The following is an 18,492-nucleotide window of genomic DNA, read 5'->3' as shown; positions in this document are numbered from 1 at the left end:
TTACTTTGCGCACGCATTGAGAAGATTTGTGCGTGCGCTCATCCGAAGCATGCAAACCCGCGCCTCAGAACCCGTGCAAATATTAAGCTCTCTCTGAAGTATTGTGTTTAAATGGACAAATTCACACAAAATTATGTCAAAATGCCCGTCTTGGTAAGTATCGCAAGTGTCTTTCTCTTAAAGAAAACACAGCACTTTCTTAATATTAATCAAACAGCAACAACAAAGAAATCACTCACTGCGATTGAATAGCTTTTGTAACTTTAATAAAGATTAATCTTTAATTTATACAGTGAAATATGCAATGCTGTTTTACATTTCATTACTTTATTCAATTTCTGTACCTGAAAACATCTCCAGGTTACGTATGTAACCCATTTTGACCCCTAGAGGACGCAGTTCGAAGTTCCCATGAAAGGGAACTAATGTTAGACCTACCTAAAAAAAACTGAAAATCACTGTTGATTTTATTTGTATCTTTACTTGTATTTATTTGTGCTGTTGCTTGTAGTTAAATAGATTATTCTTATTTTCTTTATTTTTATTTGACAGTATAGTTTTTGCCTAAACATAGCACATAATGAACCATACCGAAACCGTGACCCAAAACCGTGATACAAACCGAACCGAGAGTAAGTTGAACCGTTCCACCCCAATTGCTATTCATTTCCTTTCTTCTCTACTTTCCTATCCTCCTATTCCCTTCCCTCAACTGTTCTCTCATACTGTGAGTATGTTTAGAAGGAGCAGTGAGGAGAGACTCTCCCTCCTCTGACAGCAGTTTTGGGAAGCCAGGTAGGCAGTGGGGCTCGTGTCTCACTTATCAGGAGTTACACACTAATACAAAGAGCACAGTTTAGTCACATCACTGGAACTGACATCAGAATTGCATGAACACTGAGGACTGAGTTTTATATGAGTTATATTTCACTTAGTGATGCACTGATATAGAAATGTTTGCTGATATTTATAATCCATGATCAGTAGGTTCCATTTTAAATGTTAATCAGATTTGGTATTTGCTTGTAGCGTAAGCATGTTGATATAATGAGTGTTTATTAATATGCAAAATGGATACGATAATTTTCAACCCAATGTTTATTTACATGATGTTATATACATGCAGGTATTTTAGAGACGCCGTTTGTTATTAAAAGTTCATTATCATTTGCATAAATCATGAGTTATGTAACAGAAGTTCATAGAGAGGTTAATGCGGGTTTAATTTAGAGATTATTAATTAATCTGATCTTATTTATTATGCTTAATGTTATTCTAAATTCTTTTTCCAATTACTTAAAATAAAACTATTAATTATTTATTACTTTAATTTTAATTAACATATTAATTTTTATGACTGATAACCAATACGGTGATTATAATTTACAATTAAATATTATAATTTAAGTCTTTTTTATAGACAACATTCACACTAAAGTTAATTTAAAGGGATAGTCCACCGTAAAAATATCTGTCATCATTTACCCTCATGTTGTTTCAAAACTTCAATTTCTTTCTTCTATAGAACATTAAAGAAGATTTTTTTAAAGAATGTTGTTAACTAAACAGTTTTGATTCCCATTGACTTCATTGAATGGACAAAAAATACAATAAAATTCAGTGGGAACTGACACTGTTTGGTTACCATCATTCTTCAGAATATCTTCTTTTGTGTTTCGCAGAAAAGTCAGACAGGCTTGGAACAACATGAGGGTGAGTAAATTTGAGTAAATGAACTAACTTTCACACAAGTGAAATCATTGATAAAATCATCATAAATAATGTACAGTAAAATGTAAATTTATTTTTATTATTTTTTTACTTAGCTGAGGAAAAGAGTGGAACTTATTTCTTTTAACGTCAACCTAATCAGACAGATCATTTAAAAAAAGACCCACACAAATATTGGCTGATACTCTTATGATCATTTATGTGTTGTGCATCCCTAATTTCACCCCAGCATGTGTGACATATAGTCCTGTCTCACATATGACTAGTTGTTTTGAGTTTAGTGAGATTAACATTATAAGATGCTTGTTAGTGTGCTTAACAAACACTCTGTTCCTAATTACATTTAATGCTAGACTGACAAGCTACCACATCCATATTGTAATATCTCTCAAAAATGAGAGACAATGAAAAACCTCAAAAATGAGGTTAACTTTAGTCTAACAGACTTGGAAAGTGGCTTGTCACCTTAAATATCTTGATTTTTTGGTGATTGTTTTTACAAAGCTTTACTAAATCCACATAATCCTTTGAACTGCAGGATAAAGTGGATAATTAGAGTCACATTTCTTTACCGTCTCAAAGGTTTGAAACACACTTGCTGCTTTGATGTCAGACACTAATTAGCCAGACTGCATGAATTTGTGCTACCAAATGTCAACCTGGGGTCCAAGACTCCTCAAACCAATAAAGAAATGTTTATTTTCGGTGTACTTCGGGTAGCTCATGTTCACTTCATCCATTCCTCTGCCTGTTTGAAGTGTGTGTAAGATGAGTCATGCTTTCCTTCTGCTTAATCCTTGACGCTCTGTGCAGGCTGATCTCTTTGAAACAACAAAAAATCCTTTGCTATTTCTCTCTTGCACTTTTGCTTCATTCTTTCTTTTATTTTTTCTACTGTATTTTTGTCCCACTGCCTACACATTCATAACACATTCAAGCAGCTCTGCTGTGATGAATATTTAATAATGCAGACGCATAGGGTAATGTAAATAAAGGCTCTCAAAAATCTTTGCCATCAGCAGTTAGACTGCAGGTGTGGATGCACTATTAAGTACTTGAATTGCACAAAGGGATATTCACCAACCTAGACTTCTGTGAACCACAATTGCATTTTAATGGAGTCCATTCGTGGCTCAACCTATTGCAGGACAGTCTGTAGAAGCAAGAAAAATCTATTCTGGAATTCTGTGGTCACTGCTCTGTTCCAGTTCTTCCTAAATTGAGTGGAAGTGTGATGCATTAAGTATATACACCACTGTTATAGTTTGGGGGTCAGTGAAGTTTATTTTATTTTTTTTAAAGAAATTAATAGTTTTCTTCAGCATCTGGATGCATTAAATTGATCAAAAGTAACAGTAAATGAATGTATAATGTTACAGAAGATTTCTATTTCAAATAAATGCTGTTCTTTTGAACTTTCTATTCATCAAAGAATCTTAAAAAATGTTTCCCGGTTCAACAAAAATATTAAGCAGCACAACATGATAATAATGAGAAATGTTTCTTCAACACCAAATCAGCAGAGTCAAAAAAAATGACTAACCCCAAACTTTTGAATGATAGTGTATATAAAATTTAAGTGAGAGTTTTGTGGCTTTTGTCCATGTGTGTTAGCTTTGAGTTCATCTATATTTTAATATACCATAAACAAAATTCACTTTTATATGCATTTAAAATTCAGTATATTTCTCTTTTTTGACAATGGCGCAAGAGTATTGATGACTCATCCTGCACTACACAGATTTTTGTCCAGTCAGATGATCTCTAGAATTACAGTATATCTCCCCTAAACCCACATTCAACTAACTAACTAACTAACTAACTAACTAACAAGTATCAAATGATTGTTCATGGCTATGGCGTAACAAACACTTTTTGGCCATTTAGAACAAAAGGCATGAGTCCATTCTATATTTACCACCCAAACTTCAATTTCAATAGGAAATAAATCAAAACAGGAAAAAAAAAGCTGTGCTTGTCAAGTGATTTCATGGGGCCTTTGAGAATGTAAAGTTAACTGTTAAAAGCTTGACATATAGTGGAGCTAGTTTACAAAAAGAATGGAAACAACAGATAATAAATGCCTGACTGCAGTGCTGTGTGTAATTCTGCCTACGTGTCCTTCCATCTTTCAGCTAGACCAATGATTGCAGCTCTGCCCCTGAGATCCACGGTCAACAATGGTACTGTCCTGCCTAAGAAGGGCGGCACACTGCCATCCCCCTCCGGCTCCAAGAAGGACAACAACTCACCAGCAACCAAAAGGTAAGAGACTAAAGTCTGACTCCACAAAAAAATTGCATACTGTATGATGGGCACAGACAACACATTTTTAGCTTCAGACTTTGAAAACAAAAATTTGGAGCTGATTTGACAATATAAATGTTTGCATTTGTCATGTGTCTCTTAGCAACACGGCATATATTTTTGTGTGAGTTTGTTGTGTACGAAACAATTCACGACTTGAAAGTGTGTTAGTGTGTGACCCTCCGTCGTTTAGTGTATGATGCTTAGTGTAAAAATCAATTCAGATTTTAAAGGTCGTCTAGTGTATTCCTTAATCCATAATTGACTGAAATCTTAGTACTTTTCATTTTTATAATTAAAGATGAAATTGTTCAAATCATTCTCTATAATAGATATCCATCCAGCGCATGAAAATACACAAGATAACAGTGCACGTTTTGTCTAATAAAGGTCAGCTCACATCTTTATCAGTTTATGATAACAAATGCTAAACCTGAAAGACACAGGTTCTTAAGTGAGTCAACTGTGACGCAGGAAGCAATGCAGTACGCCTTGGTTTTAGATGACAGAGAACAAGCCTTTTGAATTAGTTTCATATTTCACAATTGCAACGTAATTTCCTGTAATAACTTAATTTCTCACAATTGACAATTTATTCCTCATAATTGCATCTTTACACACTACTGTTTAAGGTTTGGGGTCGTTAAGATTGTAATGTTTTTGTTAAAAAAAAATCTTACTGACCCAAAACGTTTGAAGGGTGTGTCTCACAATGTGACTTTATACCATATTTTTCAGAAACAACATTCTTTTTCTTCAATGTAATGTTTTTAGAATGACACCAGGAAGTCATGAATAATAATGAGATCATTTTTCTTTCTAGAATCCATAAACCGATACTGATGAAATTATATTCAATAGGTTAAAATGCTGCTACAGTTCTATTTTCTTGTCACTATGAAAATCAAAATTGCAATGAGAAAACACAGTCGCTCTCATGAACCTTCCAGTTGCGCAGCACCAATGTGTCTTTGTTTAATAAATGGCCAAATCATGCAGACGAATGAATGAATAAACAGAGGTTTATGATTATAAGACACAAACCCAGCTGAAGACCCCTGCTTTCCCCTAAGTGTCTTTGTTTGTGAGTGTCAACTGTCTGTCACATATATTTGTCATCCTGTGAGATCTCCCTGTCCCCTTCCCTTCTTCCTATCTGTTACGTATTCTAGTCTGTCCCATCTGCCCAGGTTTCTTCTAAGGCCACCTTACAGGTGAGAGTTTTTCTACATGCAGGATCTGCAATCTTCTAAAAAGTGATGTGGGCTACTGATATTTTTGTAATAAAAAATGCTTTAAGGGTTTGTTTTTCAACCATTATTCAAGAACTGCTTTAAACCGTAGCAAACAGAGTCTGTGGTTCGACCATATTCTGTGGAGGCTGTTTAGGAAGTAGATAAGCTTTGCTTTGTTTCTTGTGAAACTGGGCACTCTTTGGTTTGGACATTTTTTTTTTTTTTTAGCTTCTCTTCAGGCACTCTTTCATTGCAGCCTGTAAAGCATCTTTTCCCATCATGCCTTGAAGTGAGAGCCCTGTGCAGTCTATAGACTAACTCTATACCCACTTGCTTGTATGCCTGAAGTGCTATTATTGACAAAAAGCCTCACAAAGCATGAAGATCCTGCAGCCTGTTTAACACGGGATAACACCATCCGACAGTGGCTGGGCCAAATTAACTTTAGCCCTGCAGTCTGGATTAGACTTGAGCCTGGCAACCAGTGGACTGCTGATGGGGTCTTTTCTTTTGTTGACAAGTTTTAAAGGGCACCCACTTTCAATTCACCCCTTTCTAGTGCACAAAGGCACATCAAATCAGGTCATGAACATGTCTCAGAGAAGAAAAAACACATAAAACACATTTCTTCTGGAATATGTAATGGTTGTTTGTCATGTATGTGTTTTTTCTGTGTCTCTTTGGGGAAGGCTGAGTGTCTGTTATAATTGGCTTTCACCAGTATTATCTCTACATTGCCATTTCCTTTTTTTCTGTGTGAATGTTTACATTTATGCTTCCTGTTTGAGGATCAGACTATAGTAGGAAAATTCATGAAAGTTAACTTATATTTGGAGACAGATACAATATTGCAAGCTAACACAAATACGCAAACGTTTTGTCACTCAATTCTGTTAAGCTATATATATGTACATACATACTGCAGTTTTAATGTTTTGATTTAAAGGAAATTAATACTTTTATTCCAAAACACATTACATTGTTTAAAAGTGACAGTAAAGGCATTTCTAATGTTACACATTCTATTTTAAATGTGTGTTTTGTTATTTTGAACTTTTTATTCATCAAATGATTCTGAAAAAAAGTATGGTTACTTTCCACAAACATATTAAGCATCACAACTGATTTCAATATTGATAATAATAAGAAATATTTCTTGATCATGATAATCAGCATATTAGAATGATTTCTGAAGAATCATGTGGCACTGAAGACTGGAGTAATGACTACTGAAAATTCAGCTTTGGCATCACAGGAATACAGTTGTTTTAAATTGTAATAATATTTCTCAGTGTTATTGTTATTGCTGTATTTTTGATCAAATAAATGCAACACCAAAGTTTTGAAACTTTTTCTTCTTAAAAAATCTGAAATGTTAATAATAATTCAAGCAGTATCTTTAATTCATCTAATATTGTGTGTATCATATTCAAAAAGCAAATGTCATATTTTCTCATTTGGTATGTTTCACATGAGGAATATTTGATCATTGAGGAATGTTTTAGCCGTTTTGTTGTGCCTTTTGATATTAAATGATATTAAAATCTTACCTTTCATCATTCATAGCACTGTGAAGAGAACAAGTTCATCCGAGCAAGTTGGCCCTAACAACAGGAAAGACAGTGGTGTGGACTCCAAAAGCAATCGCACACGCGCTGGTTCCACAGGGAGCAACTCCAGTGGCAAGAAAGCCACAGAAAAGTATGTAAATGAATATGTATATATGCTTTTATGCCCATGTGATTGACTGAATAAGAGCAACTCATACACTCACACGTTACACAAGCTCATTTGGATGATTTTTTCCTTTCTCACCCCCCGCAGCAAACAGAGGGAGCCTGTTTTCAGCACAGGTAAGAGTCAGGTGTTCTGTTCCCATGTGATAGAGTATGTGTCTCTGAATCAAGACTGGATCAGTCACAAGCATTGGTTATACTGTCATTGCTCTTTTTGACCAGACTTTCCAGAAAGTACAGACCCTGCTAACTCTCGCCAAATACATGTCCTCAAAATAAATGGCTGACCACCCAGCTGTCCATTTGTTTAGCAGCAGTGCAGATCAATTAGAAGGTGGACAGATGTTACAATGGAACTGTGGTGAATTAAGGGAAACTCATTCAAGAAAAAAACGATTTTAGAGATTTCTGCTTGTGTCTCCAGTCATGGGTCATGGAGGTCACTCTCACTGCATTGTTCTACTGTATATTGTACTGTACAATCTTTGTTTAAGTTCATTTCACCTTTTAATTACCTGCTATTCTTTTGTCAGTAACACATCATCTCTTACCAAAAATGTTTCCTCTTTTCATTTTTGTGTTTATTTAATTTTACTTATTTTCTGTTTAAATGTAGAATTTTTTATGCATTTGGTCACAAAGCAAATACATTCTGGTAGTAGAAAATAATGAGAATTAATATTTACTATTATATAAGTATAGTTTATGCATATAAGTGGCAGAATTGTTAATTACTTTCTCAGTGCAAAGAACAAGGTCTTTCAAAGAAAAGAAAAAAAGCTTGAAATTGTCAAGGTCCAACAGGCATTTATAGTCATTGTGTTTATCTATTATGCATCAGTTCTGGTCAGAAGCTGTGCAGCTCGTTTTTTTTAAAGAGATACAAAGGAATTCAGCAGCAGTTCTTGGGAATGTCAGAACAAATTTGATTTGCTGTCAGTGTAAAAGCAGAGCGTTCAGTGTGTGCAGCCATATGAGGCGGAATAAAACAAGCTGTTCTGCCTGAAGGCGACATTTGCATGTTCCTTACTGTATATGTGACCCAGTTACTGTATTTAACTGTGCCGAAAACTCTGATTAATTGAGGTCATCAAGACAGCAATTCCAGATGTTAAATATACAGTACACAAAATTAAGCAGTGGAGATTTGTTAAATAGAGCACTTGGCGAATGAAACGACTATCCCGGAGGAGCTTGTAGAGTAATTACCCAGACATGGCGAGCTGGGATCTAATGAACAGAAATCTGTCTTTCCATGAGCCGTTTTCTGCCATCTTACGTGATTGTCTCTGTCTCTGTACGTTCACTAAGGGATGCGACGTGTGACGCACTGCAAAGGTAGGCACTGTTTGTCAACTGCCCCATGCGTGAGCAGCTCTGTGGACACAACTTGATTCCCATAGCCAGAGCGAAGTCAACATTTACAGATTGAGGGCAATTATGACCCCTTGCTTAAAAATGCAAAGACAGCTGGTAGATTTGAGAATCATTATTTATGAACTGTCAGATACTGTATGAAGCCATTTTTCTTAAGACCCCATGAAGTCACCTATTAAATTATATTTTTTCTTTTTTTGACATATTTTTGTATTTGGGGCATATTTGATATAACAGGAAATGACATCATAGAGGGGACCCCTGTAGACTCTCATGACTGTAAGTCAAGGTTAATAAATTCCTTAAAATATCAGATAATTTGACCTTTATATGACAAGGCAAGGTTAAAGCTGGATGTAAAAAGTCATGTTGTGTGACTCTATAAACAAATATGATATTAAAACTTGAACATAATAAAGATGTGTACACCAGGGTTAGTATAGTTAAACATTTTCATAGTTAAACAGATAAACATTTTCATTTAGTTTAACTTATTAAAACAACTAAAATGTACTAAAATATCTAAAACTAAAACTGAAATAAAAATTAATATAAACATTAAAAATTATTATTATTATTACAGACATTTAATATATATATATGACAAATACATACAACAAAATAAAGTTAAAACTAAAATTAAAATTAAAACAGAAACTTCTCAAGAAAACTAATTCATAAAAACTATAATAGTATCTAATTTATACTAAATTAATGCTGGTATACACCCACACACATACAGTGTAAGGAAAATATTGCTTTTATTTATTTAATTTTATTTATTACTGTAAATATTTTTAACTTGATGTTTTAGAGTCATTAAATGTAAACATTTTTTTTTTAAATGATATAGATGTTTTTTTTTTAAACCATATGAAACCAACATCAATAGAGTGCATTTCTAAGAATTTTTGCCACCAAACTTTAATTTTATTGGGTCTTAAGAGATTTCTTATTCCATTTTACTATGGTTGTTTCTGCTGTAAGAATCATATACTGTCCCTTTATACAGTTTGTACAGCTATTCTAGTGATTCCAGATGGGACAGTGATCTAGCAGACTTTGACAGCTCTGGCTTCATATTATGGCAGAATCAGCACACACCGAGCTGCCTTGCGTAAGGGTTTGGGTTGATTAGACAAGGGTTTGGGTTGATTAGACAATTGCATCTGTGATAGAAGTTCCCACTCTTCCTCCAGAAATGCCACCCTTCCCAATAAACTAATGCGCACTCTCTGTAACACCCTTCTGAGTGATGCCAACCTGTGGTTGATTGCAGTGGTGCTGAAACACAAGCTGTTAACTCTTGAGTGATGCTGCTCTGACAGCTCCTGGGTGTTTTGCTCACTGCTCATGGCACTAGTTTTTCACATGCACCATGGGAACCCAACACTCTCCTGCAGTCACACAGCAGCACACTGAAAAGCTTTTATTCCAATAGTTTATTGCTGCTTTTTGCTCCACGTACACTTATTTGTTCGTTCAGTCCCGTAAAGGGCATTTATCACCCTGCATCAACCAGCTTTTCGTTTTTTTCTCTGGAACTGGAATTTGATGTTTATCATAAATCTGAAGTTAAGTGTCACGCTGATTTGTGTAAAGTGCTTCACAGTTAGTGGAAGATATTTTTCCCAAACTGTAGTCTTTAATGTTGATGCAACAGTCGGTGAATGACTCGCTATGCCCACTGCGTTTTATTCATAAAAACTATAATAGTATCTAATTTATACTAAATTAATGCTGGTATACACCCACACACATACAGTGTAAGGAAAATATTGCTTTTATTTATTTAATTTTATTTATTACTGTAAATATTTTTAACTTGATGTTTTAGAGTCATTAAATGTAAACATTTTTTTTTTAAATGATATAGATGTTTTTTTTTTAAACCATATGAAACCAACATCAATAGAGTGCATTTCTAAGAATTTTTGCCACCAAACTTTAATTTTATTGGGTCTTAAGAGATTTCTTATTCCATTTTACTATGGTTGTTTCTGCTGTAAGAATCATATACTGTCCCTTTATACAGTTTGTACAGCTATTCTAGTGATTCCAGATGGGACAGTGATCTAGCAGACTTTGACAGCTCTGGCTTCATATTATGGCAGAATCAGCACACACCGAGCTGCCTTGCGTAAGGGTTTGGGTTGATTAGACAAGGGTTTGGGTTGATTAGACAATTGCATCTGTGATAGAAGTTCCCACTCTTCCTCCAGAAATGCCACCCTTCCCAATAAACTAATGCGCACTCTCTGTAACACCCTTCTGAGTGATGCCAACCTGTGGTTGATTGCAGTGGTGCTGAAACACAAGCTGTTAACTCTTGAGTGATGCTGCTCTGACAGCTCCTGGGTGTTTTGCTCACTGCTCATGGCACTAGTTTTTCACATGCACCATGGGAACCCAACACTCTCCTGCAGTCACACAGCAGCACACTGAAAAGCTTTTATTCCAATAGTTTATTGCTGCTTTTTGCTCCACGTACACTTATTTGTTCGTTCAGTCCCGTAAAGGGCATTTATCACCCTGCATCAACCAGCTTTTCGTTTTTTTCTCTGGAACTGGAATTTGATGTTTATCATAAATCTGAAGTTAAGTGTCACGCTGATTTGTGTAAAGTGCTTCACAGTTAGTGGAAGATATTTTTCCCAAACTGTAGTCTTTAATGTTGATGCAACAGTCGGTGAATGACTCGCTATGCCCACTGCGTTTTATAGTGACAAAATACTTGTAAGGCAAACAAATTAAAAAAGCAAACATCACTTGGGAGGTTGGAGTGATGCTTCTTCAGAATGCATTTTATCAGTTTATTTCCAGTATTCCTGGTTTTCCTCAGTCAGGATAACATTCAGATTCCCATGTGCCTCCCCTGCTCATCAGCACTGCAAAAATCTTTTTCTTAAGCAGCATTTTTGGCTTGTTGGCAGAAAAAAATTAAATATATTTAAAACAAGATTTAAAAAAATGAATGAATAAAAATGAACAATTAGTGTCTTTTTTTTTTTTTTTTGGAAAAGATATTTAAATATTTTTTGTGTGTATTTTTATAAATTCATTTTTCTTTCCTCATTGATTTTAAGCATAAATGTCTCTAAATCTTGATCTTTTTTTTGCTTAAAACTAGAAGGAGAAAAAAAAAACAATTTGCCTGAATAGTAAGAAACAATTTATTTCAAGATATATTTTCTGAAAATGTTCCTAAATGTATTTTCTTCTCAAGTAAATTGATGTTGCTTTAAGGATATGTTAATGCAAAACAAGAAAAATACCAATTGAGAAAAAGATTATTTTGCAGTGCAGTTTCTTAGCCTTGTGGACGCCTTGTCGTCTTGTTATTATGGTGGTATCGAAAGCTATTGGACTATGTCTGATCATGATTATACTTCATCCTGCCTCTCCACCCTCTCCCGCACCTGCCCTGTCCAATTTGACCACTTTACCTAGTAACCGTGCAGATCTACCTGCACCGACCGTCAAAAAGGAGCGGATCCTCTGCAGTCCACCAACACCCCATCAGAGGCCAAGGTTTTGTCTGACAGAGTGGTCCGGCTCGGAAGCCAAAATGTCCCCCCATTTACCCTTCCTCTGAGGAAGTGTACTTCTCAGTTAGTCCACTCGCTCCTAGAAATGCCCTCTTACAGGAGTCCAATCAAATCTCCCAGCCAGTATTTTCAAATCTGTTACTAATCAAAACAGCTGTAATATTAAACGTAGTCAGGTGGTTTTAAGAGTCTTTATGAGTCTTTTGTTCTGTTTTGTTCTTTTTGTTTTGACTGTGTCTCTTTGAGTTAGTTTTATTTCCTGTTGTATATATGTTACACTGCATGTTCACACTTTTGTCTTTTTGCTTTTAAATAGGTTTGTTTTGTTCAAGTGTGCATTTTATAAACTGTACTTTTCCTTTTCCTTTGTGTTTGCATGCATGCCTATCTGTGATTTCATTTTGTGTCTGTTACTAATTTACCAAACCATGAAATTGCTGAATTTGATTTTGCTTTTCTTCACTTTTAAATTGAATGTATTTCAAATACTGTACGTAACAAAATGCATTAAAGCATTTCCTTTAAATCTCACTGACCTATTGAATTATTTTCAAAACATAATATATATTCTTCTAAACACTGTTGCAATTCCTTCCAATCCTCCTTTTGGGATTAAATCATTTCATTTAGTCTTGGATTAACATTTAATCACATTTTAAAATATACTAACATTCAAAAATGTGGGGCCAGTGAGATTATTTAATGTTATAAGTCTCATTATGTTTACCAAGGCTGTATTTATTTAATCAAAAAATATGGTGAAAATATTATTATTGTGAAATATTATTACAATATAAAACAACTATTCTGATATGTTTTAAAATGTCATTTATTCCTGTGATTACAAAGCAATCAAAAGAGTTTTCAGCATCACTACTCCAGTCTTCAGTGTCACATGATCCTTCAGAAAGCATTCTAATCTGCTGATTTGCTGCTTAGAAAACATTTCTACTTATTGTCGGTGCTGTTAACAGTTGCACTGCTGAATATGTTTGTGCAAAACATGATACATTTCACAAACAGGTAAAACAGGTAACTAAAACAAATTGTACTGACCCAAATTTTTATCTGTCTTCAACATTGTTTTAATCAAAATCAGATGACATTAACCCCAACAGATGTCACAGCGATCCTTCTCTGACCCATGCATTTTCTTGCTCTAAAAGTCTGTGTTGCTTTTTCTAGATGAAGGGTATGTCAGAATGTATTTGAAGGGACGACCCATCACCATGTACATGCCCAGAGACCTGGTGGACACATACTGCCTTGAAGCAAAGGCTGACTTGCCTCCTAAAAAACTGAAGCTAGACTGGGTGTATCCTTTGCGAAATAGAAATGGAGCTGCATTTAGATTGATTCTTGTATTGAACGCTCATTGCTGTAAGATTGAATTAACTTTTAATGTATTATTACACAGAAAATTAGCTTGTAAAAATGTCATGAGTTAAATGATGGGTATGGTATCTAGGTCAGAGTTATGTGTTCTAAGATTATTGTGCATAATGTTAAAATTCTGAAACCTGGACTTCAAAAATTACGGTATTATTCATTGTGATGCCCTAATTCCATATTCACATTCCAATTTGCTGAATTTGGAAGCATGAACGATGTCTAATCATATACCCTGGTGTTCTCTCTGGCTCTACTGAGTACTGCAGTCTGTTAGAGTGGGATATTTTCTGCATGTCTTACCCATAATGTATTTGGTACTTTACCTGAAAAGAACTTTGTAGACAGGACTGAGAAATCTATAATATCTAAAGCCGAACAAATTAAAATATCAACTGGTCAGATAGCACTTTTCCAGAAATAAAAATGTACAAATGTTCCTCTTTCACAGAAAAAGCCCTTTATAGCTGAGGTTTGTTACTAGTTTAGTTCATCAACAGTAGCTTTTGCTCTTGACTTTGACCCAGCTATGGTTACCGGGGCCGTGACTGTCGATCCAACCTGTACTTGCTCCCGACAGGGGAAACGGTTTACTTCATCGCATCTGTGGTTGTGCTGTATAATGTGGATGAGCAACTACAAAGACACTACACTGGACATACTGATGATATCAAGTGGTAAGACTTATATTTCTGTTTGCGTGATATCATTGTCTGTTTGTTCATCATAGCATACACTGATCTCACACTTTTTAGGGTCATTGGACCAGTACATTGAGTATCTTTTCATCACCTCCAGTATTTTATTAAACTGCCATATCTAAAGAAGATACTACAGTTTAATTATTATTCAGATATTCTGCAGCATAATGTTTCAAAACTATTCTGAATGAATGATTTCTGAGCAGTGTTTAATTTTCTGCTTTGATGTGCAATTTTACAGAACATTTATCATTAGTCGTGCCACTGAAGTTCATTATTCATTCCACTGTCATCCCTCAGTCTGTATTTTGCCTCTGTGTTACACTACATTGTTCTTTTTTTAAAAGTTTAGAATTATAGTGAATACATTATCCTTTATGCATAAAATGTTATTAAATGAATGATGTTATGCTTAACATTGAAGTGTCAGATTCATATTTATGCTTTCCTGTTTGAATATCCTATTTACTTCGTAACTTTCTCTTAATAACACTATTTAATCTCCATGAAAAATTTACATTTTTTTAAAATTACTACTTTTATTCAGTAAGGGTGCATTAAATTGATCAAAAGTGATAATAAAGACATATTACAAACGATTTCTATTTCAAGTAAATACTGTTCTTTTAAACTATCCATTCATCAAAGAATCCTGAAAAAAATATCACAAATGCACAACTGTTTTCAACATTGCTAATAATAAGAAATGTATTTTGAGCAGCGTATTTCTGAAGGATCATGTGACACTGAAGACTGGAGTTATGGCTCCTGAAAATTCAGCTTTGCCATCACAGGAATAAATTACGTTTTAAAATATATTGAAATAGAAAACAGTTCTTTAAAATTGAAATAATATTTACCAATATTACTGTTTTTACTGTATTTCTGATTAAATAAATGCAGCCTTGGTGAGCATAAGAGACATCTTTCAAACACATTTTTAAAAAAATCCAACCGACCACAAATAGTACTTTTGAATAGTAGTCTATATTAATGGCCCCAAACTTAAAAAAGTCAAGTCAGCAGAACATTAGACAGAGTAAAAGGACATTAATGGAGACCTCCAGTCTCCAGTTAAGACATAAACCCACAGGTACAACACAAATGATCATGCATGACTGTGTTCTAAAACCTCACATTTCTTCATCTGTATAGGAATTTGCTAAATGTCAAAGCTGTTCATTGTAAGTCAAAGGCCTTGAGCAAGAAAAGCATAAACAAAAACCAATAGCCTGTGATTAAGAATTTCAGGATCAGTTTCCTGTGTTTATGATCAGTCCTGTGACTCATAACGCTCAAGGTCATTGTGTTGTGACGGCATTGACTCACACAGTCCTAAATGTGCGATGTCCTCTCACTGCTGTGTCATCGGCTCTTCAACAGTCCCAGCTTGCCTACATCTTTCACCTCTTTTCTCTTCCCCTACAGCCTCACTGTCCATCCTGATAAAATCACCATAGCAACAGGACAAGTGGCTGGCACATCCTCAGATGGAAAAGTAAGATCACTTACTCAGATATTTTAAACCGGTATCAATCATAGACATTAATAGCTTATTGCTAATAGGCTTGATCCAGCCAAAATAAATCTTCTAATTATTGCATGTGCCTCAAGGGTCTGTCATAACTAATGTGGAGGATCAAGATCCCAAAATCCACATGCTTCAAATAGAAGTTTAACTGGTCTAACATGCTCAGTCCGTCTGTCTGTGTCTGGCAGCAGTTGGCTCCTCACGTGCGAGTGTGGGACTCTGTGAGTTTGAACACGTTGCACATCCTTGGAACTGGTTTCTTTGATCGAGCGCTGGTTTGCCTCTCCTTCTCAAAGTCGGTAAGAGCAAGTCACTCTATATTATGTTAACAAACAAACATTCTCATGTGAAACTGCAAAATACAGCTTCTAGTTCTTTGAATCATCAAACAAACCTTTCTTTATTGTGAAATAAAAAAGTACCGGGTGGTATTTTCTGTAACCTGGTCAGTTTAAAGGGATAGTTCACCCAAAAAATGAACATTTTGTCATCGTTTACTCGCCCTCAAGTTGTTAAAAATGTCTTTCAAAACTTTCAGAATGGAGGAAGCTGGTTGTGTGTTGTGGACGACTCCAATGACCACATTCTCTCTGTGTGGGACTGGCAGAGGGAGGAAAGACTTGCTGAAGTCAAGGCGAGTGCTATTCAGGATAGATATCGACAGATAGCAATGTATGCTTTTGTGAGAAAAAGAAAAACTGATTCCTTTTTTCCTGCATCTTTATGCCTTTTCTTTCTCTGCCCTCACAGTGCTCCAATGAGTCAATCTTTGCTGCTGATTTCCACCCGACAGATGCTAATATAATTGTAACCTGCGGGAAGTCACACCTTTATTTCTGGTCATTAGAAAAGGGATCTCTTGTGAAAAAACAGGGTCTTTTTGAGGTAATTTCTCATAAGCCTTTGTGGTCAAATTCAGTGAAGCTTTTCACTTTTTATTGAATCAAATTCCATTTTTTGATAGAAGGTAGTATGATGCATGTTCAGATATGGTAAAACTTGTGCATGTACGTCATGTACACTAGCAGTGGAAGGTTTAGACACATCTACTCATTCTTTATTATTACTGTGTTATACTTTTAAGAATAATAGAGAAGTCATCAAAACTACGAAATAACACAAACGGAAGTATGTGAATTAAATGATGTAGTAAACAAAAATACATTCTGGTGCATAATGGGATTAACTTAAAAATGAACTAGAATGTTACTTTTGTAAAGAAATGTATCCATTGCCATTTGTAGTTGGTAAGATTTTTGAAAGAAGTCTCTTGTGCTCACCAAGGCCGCATTTATTTGATTAAAAAAAATACAGTGAAAGCAGAAAAATTGTGAAATATTATTGCAATTTAAAATAGCTGTTTTTTTTATTCAAAATATTTTTTATTTTTTTATTATATTAATAATTTAAAATATTAATTTCAAAATGTAATTTATTCATGTGATGAAAAAAGCTGAATTTTCAGCAGCCATTACTCTAGTCTTCAGTGTCATAATATTTCTTATTATTATCAATGTTGAACACTGCATAATATTTCTGTGAAAACCATGATGCATTTTTTCAGGATTATCTGATGAATATAAAGTTCAAAAGAACAACATTTATTTCAAGTAGAAATTATTTGTAACATTATAAATGTCTGCACTGTCATTTATTACGTTTAGTCAATTTAATGCGTCCTTGCTATACTTTAGCATTTCTTTCAAAATAAATTTATATTTGTCTGCAAAACTAATTTCCAGATCCAAAGGCTCTCAAGATCCCGAGAAACTTAAGTTCAGTTAGATGTGTCTAAACATTTCACTGGTAGTGTAGTTGTAGATTACATGAAAAACATGTAATCTCTGTATTTTGTGTGATACATCTATTGCATTTCTGCTTTAAAAATAAAGTCATATTTATATTTCTTGCAGAAACAAGAGAAGCCCAAGTTTGTATTGTGTGTGACTTTTTCAGAAAATGGCGACGCCATCACTGGAGACTCGAGTGGAAATATACTTGTGTGGGGCAAAGGTAAAAGAATAAAAGGGTTATTATTATTGAGTTATTTATTGATGTATTTGAATGTTTTGTAAAAACCTACCTCCATTGAACTGTAAAATATCTTCATGTAATACAATTATGAATGCTGTACAGCATAACATATGTGTGTTATCTAAGGGTGACCCTGCTGCCAACAAAAGATTCTTTATTAGTGTTAATAAAAGAGAGAATGTGCTCCTTTTTTACACAAATCAATAAGACTCTTTTCATGTAGACTGTGAACACCTTTGATTGTCTGATGTACTGATGATGGTTTCCAGTTTTGCAACAGTCGGTTTATATAGTGCTTGTTTTCTGGTCATGCTTCACAGGATCTAATCGTATTAGCTTGGCCATTCAGGGAGCACATGAGGCAAGCGTCTTTGCACTTTGCATGTTGAGAAATGGTACGCTGGTCTCAGGTGGGAAGGACCGGAAACTCATCTCCTGGGATGAAAATTATCAAAAGATTCAAACGGTGGAGGTAAGGCATCTACACAAGTATAATTTTGCAGTATGCAGTATGCATTTGTATGCTTGAATATTAGTACCGATCAAGCAGGTAGCCATAATTTACCAGCAATTTTGTATGTTACTCTCAGGTTCCGGAGTTATATGGCCCTATTCGGACTGTGGCTGAAGGACGGGGAGAAACGGTTCTTATTGGCACTACCAAAAACTATGTCCTGCAAGGCAGTCTGGATGGGGAGTTCATACCCATCACCCAGGTAAGTTAACCAGTACACACAATACGCATGAGTAACCAGTGTTGTCTCAACAGGTCTGTTGAGAAGTATATAATATACATATTAACATATAGAATTATCTTTAATTTAATAGATTATATCAGAATTATTAACTACTTCCTCATTTCAGTAAAGAATTTCTCTGTTCTGGTTGATATTGTATATATAT

At 34.8% G+C, this 18,492-nt stretch overlaps 1 protein-coding gene across 1 annotated transcript in view; it reads left to right on the top strand.

Moving 5' to 3' along the window:
- Window positions 1-18,367, top strand: part of LOC107674028 (echinoderm microtubule-associated protein-like 1) — a 46,007-nt gene extending 27,640 nt beyond the window's left edge. The window contains exons 3-18 of the mRNA XM_016467888.1: window positions 742-795; window positions 3,867-3,996; window positions 5,211-5,252; window positions 6,840-6,974; window positions 7,098-7,126; window positions 8,321-8,347; window positions 13,120-13,249; window positions 13,851-14,000; window positions 15,453-15,522; window positions 15,744-15,854; window positions 16,094-16,189; window positions 16,306-16,440; window positions 17,469-17,568; window positions 17,910-18,061; window positions 18,180-18,305; window positions 18,359-18,367. Of these exons, the coding sequence (XP_016323374.1) occupies window positions 742-795; window positions 3,867-3,996; window positions 5,211-5,252; window positions 6,840-6,974; window positions 7,098-7,126; window positions 8,321-8,347; window positions 13,120-13,249; window positions 13,851-14,000; window positions 15,453-15,522; window positions 15,744-15,854; window positions 16,094-16,189; window positions 16,306-16,440; window positions 17,469-17,568; window positions 17,910-18,061; window positions 18,180-18,305; window positions 18,359-18,367 (1,496 nt within the window). The remainder of the gene's footprint in view (window positions 1-741; window positions 796-3,866; window positions 3,997-5,210; window positions 5,253-6,839; window positions 6,975-7,097; window positions 7,127-8,320; window positions 8,348-13,119; window positions 13,250-13,850; window positions 14,001-15,452; window positions 15,523-15,743; window positions 15,855-16,093; window positions 16,190-16,305; window positions 16,441-17,468; window positions 17,569-17,909; window positions 18,062-18,179; window positions 18,306-18,358) is intronic.
- The last annotated feature ends 125 nt before the right edge of the window (window positions 18,368-18,492 follow it).

This window comes from Sinocyclocheilus anshuiensis, unplaced genomic scaffold (assembly GCF_001515605.1).
Source record: "Sinocyclocheilus anshuiensis isolate Anshui unplaced genomic scaffold, SAMN03320099.WGS_v1.1 scaffold544, whole genome shotgun sequence".
Classification (NCBI taxonomy): Eukaryota; Metazoa; Chordata; class Actinopteri; order Cypriniformes; family Cyprinidae; genus Sinocyclocheilus; species Sinocyclocheilus anshuiensis.
This window is presented reverse-complemented; position numbering and strand designations above follow the sequence as displayed.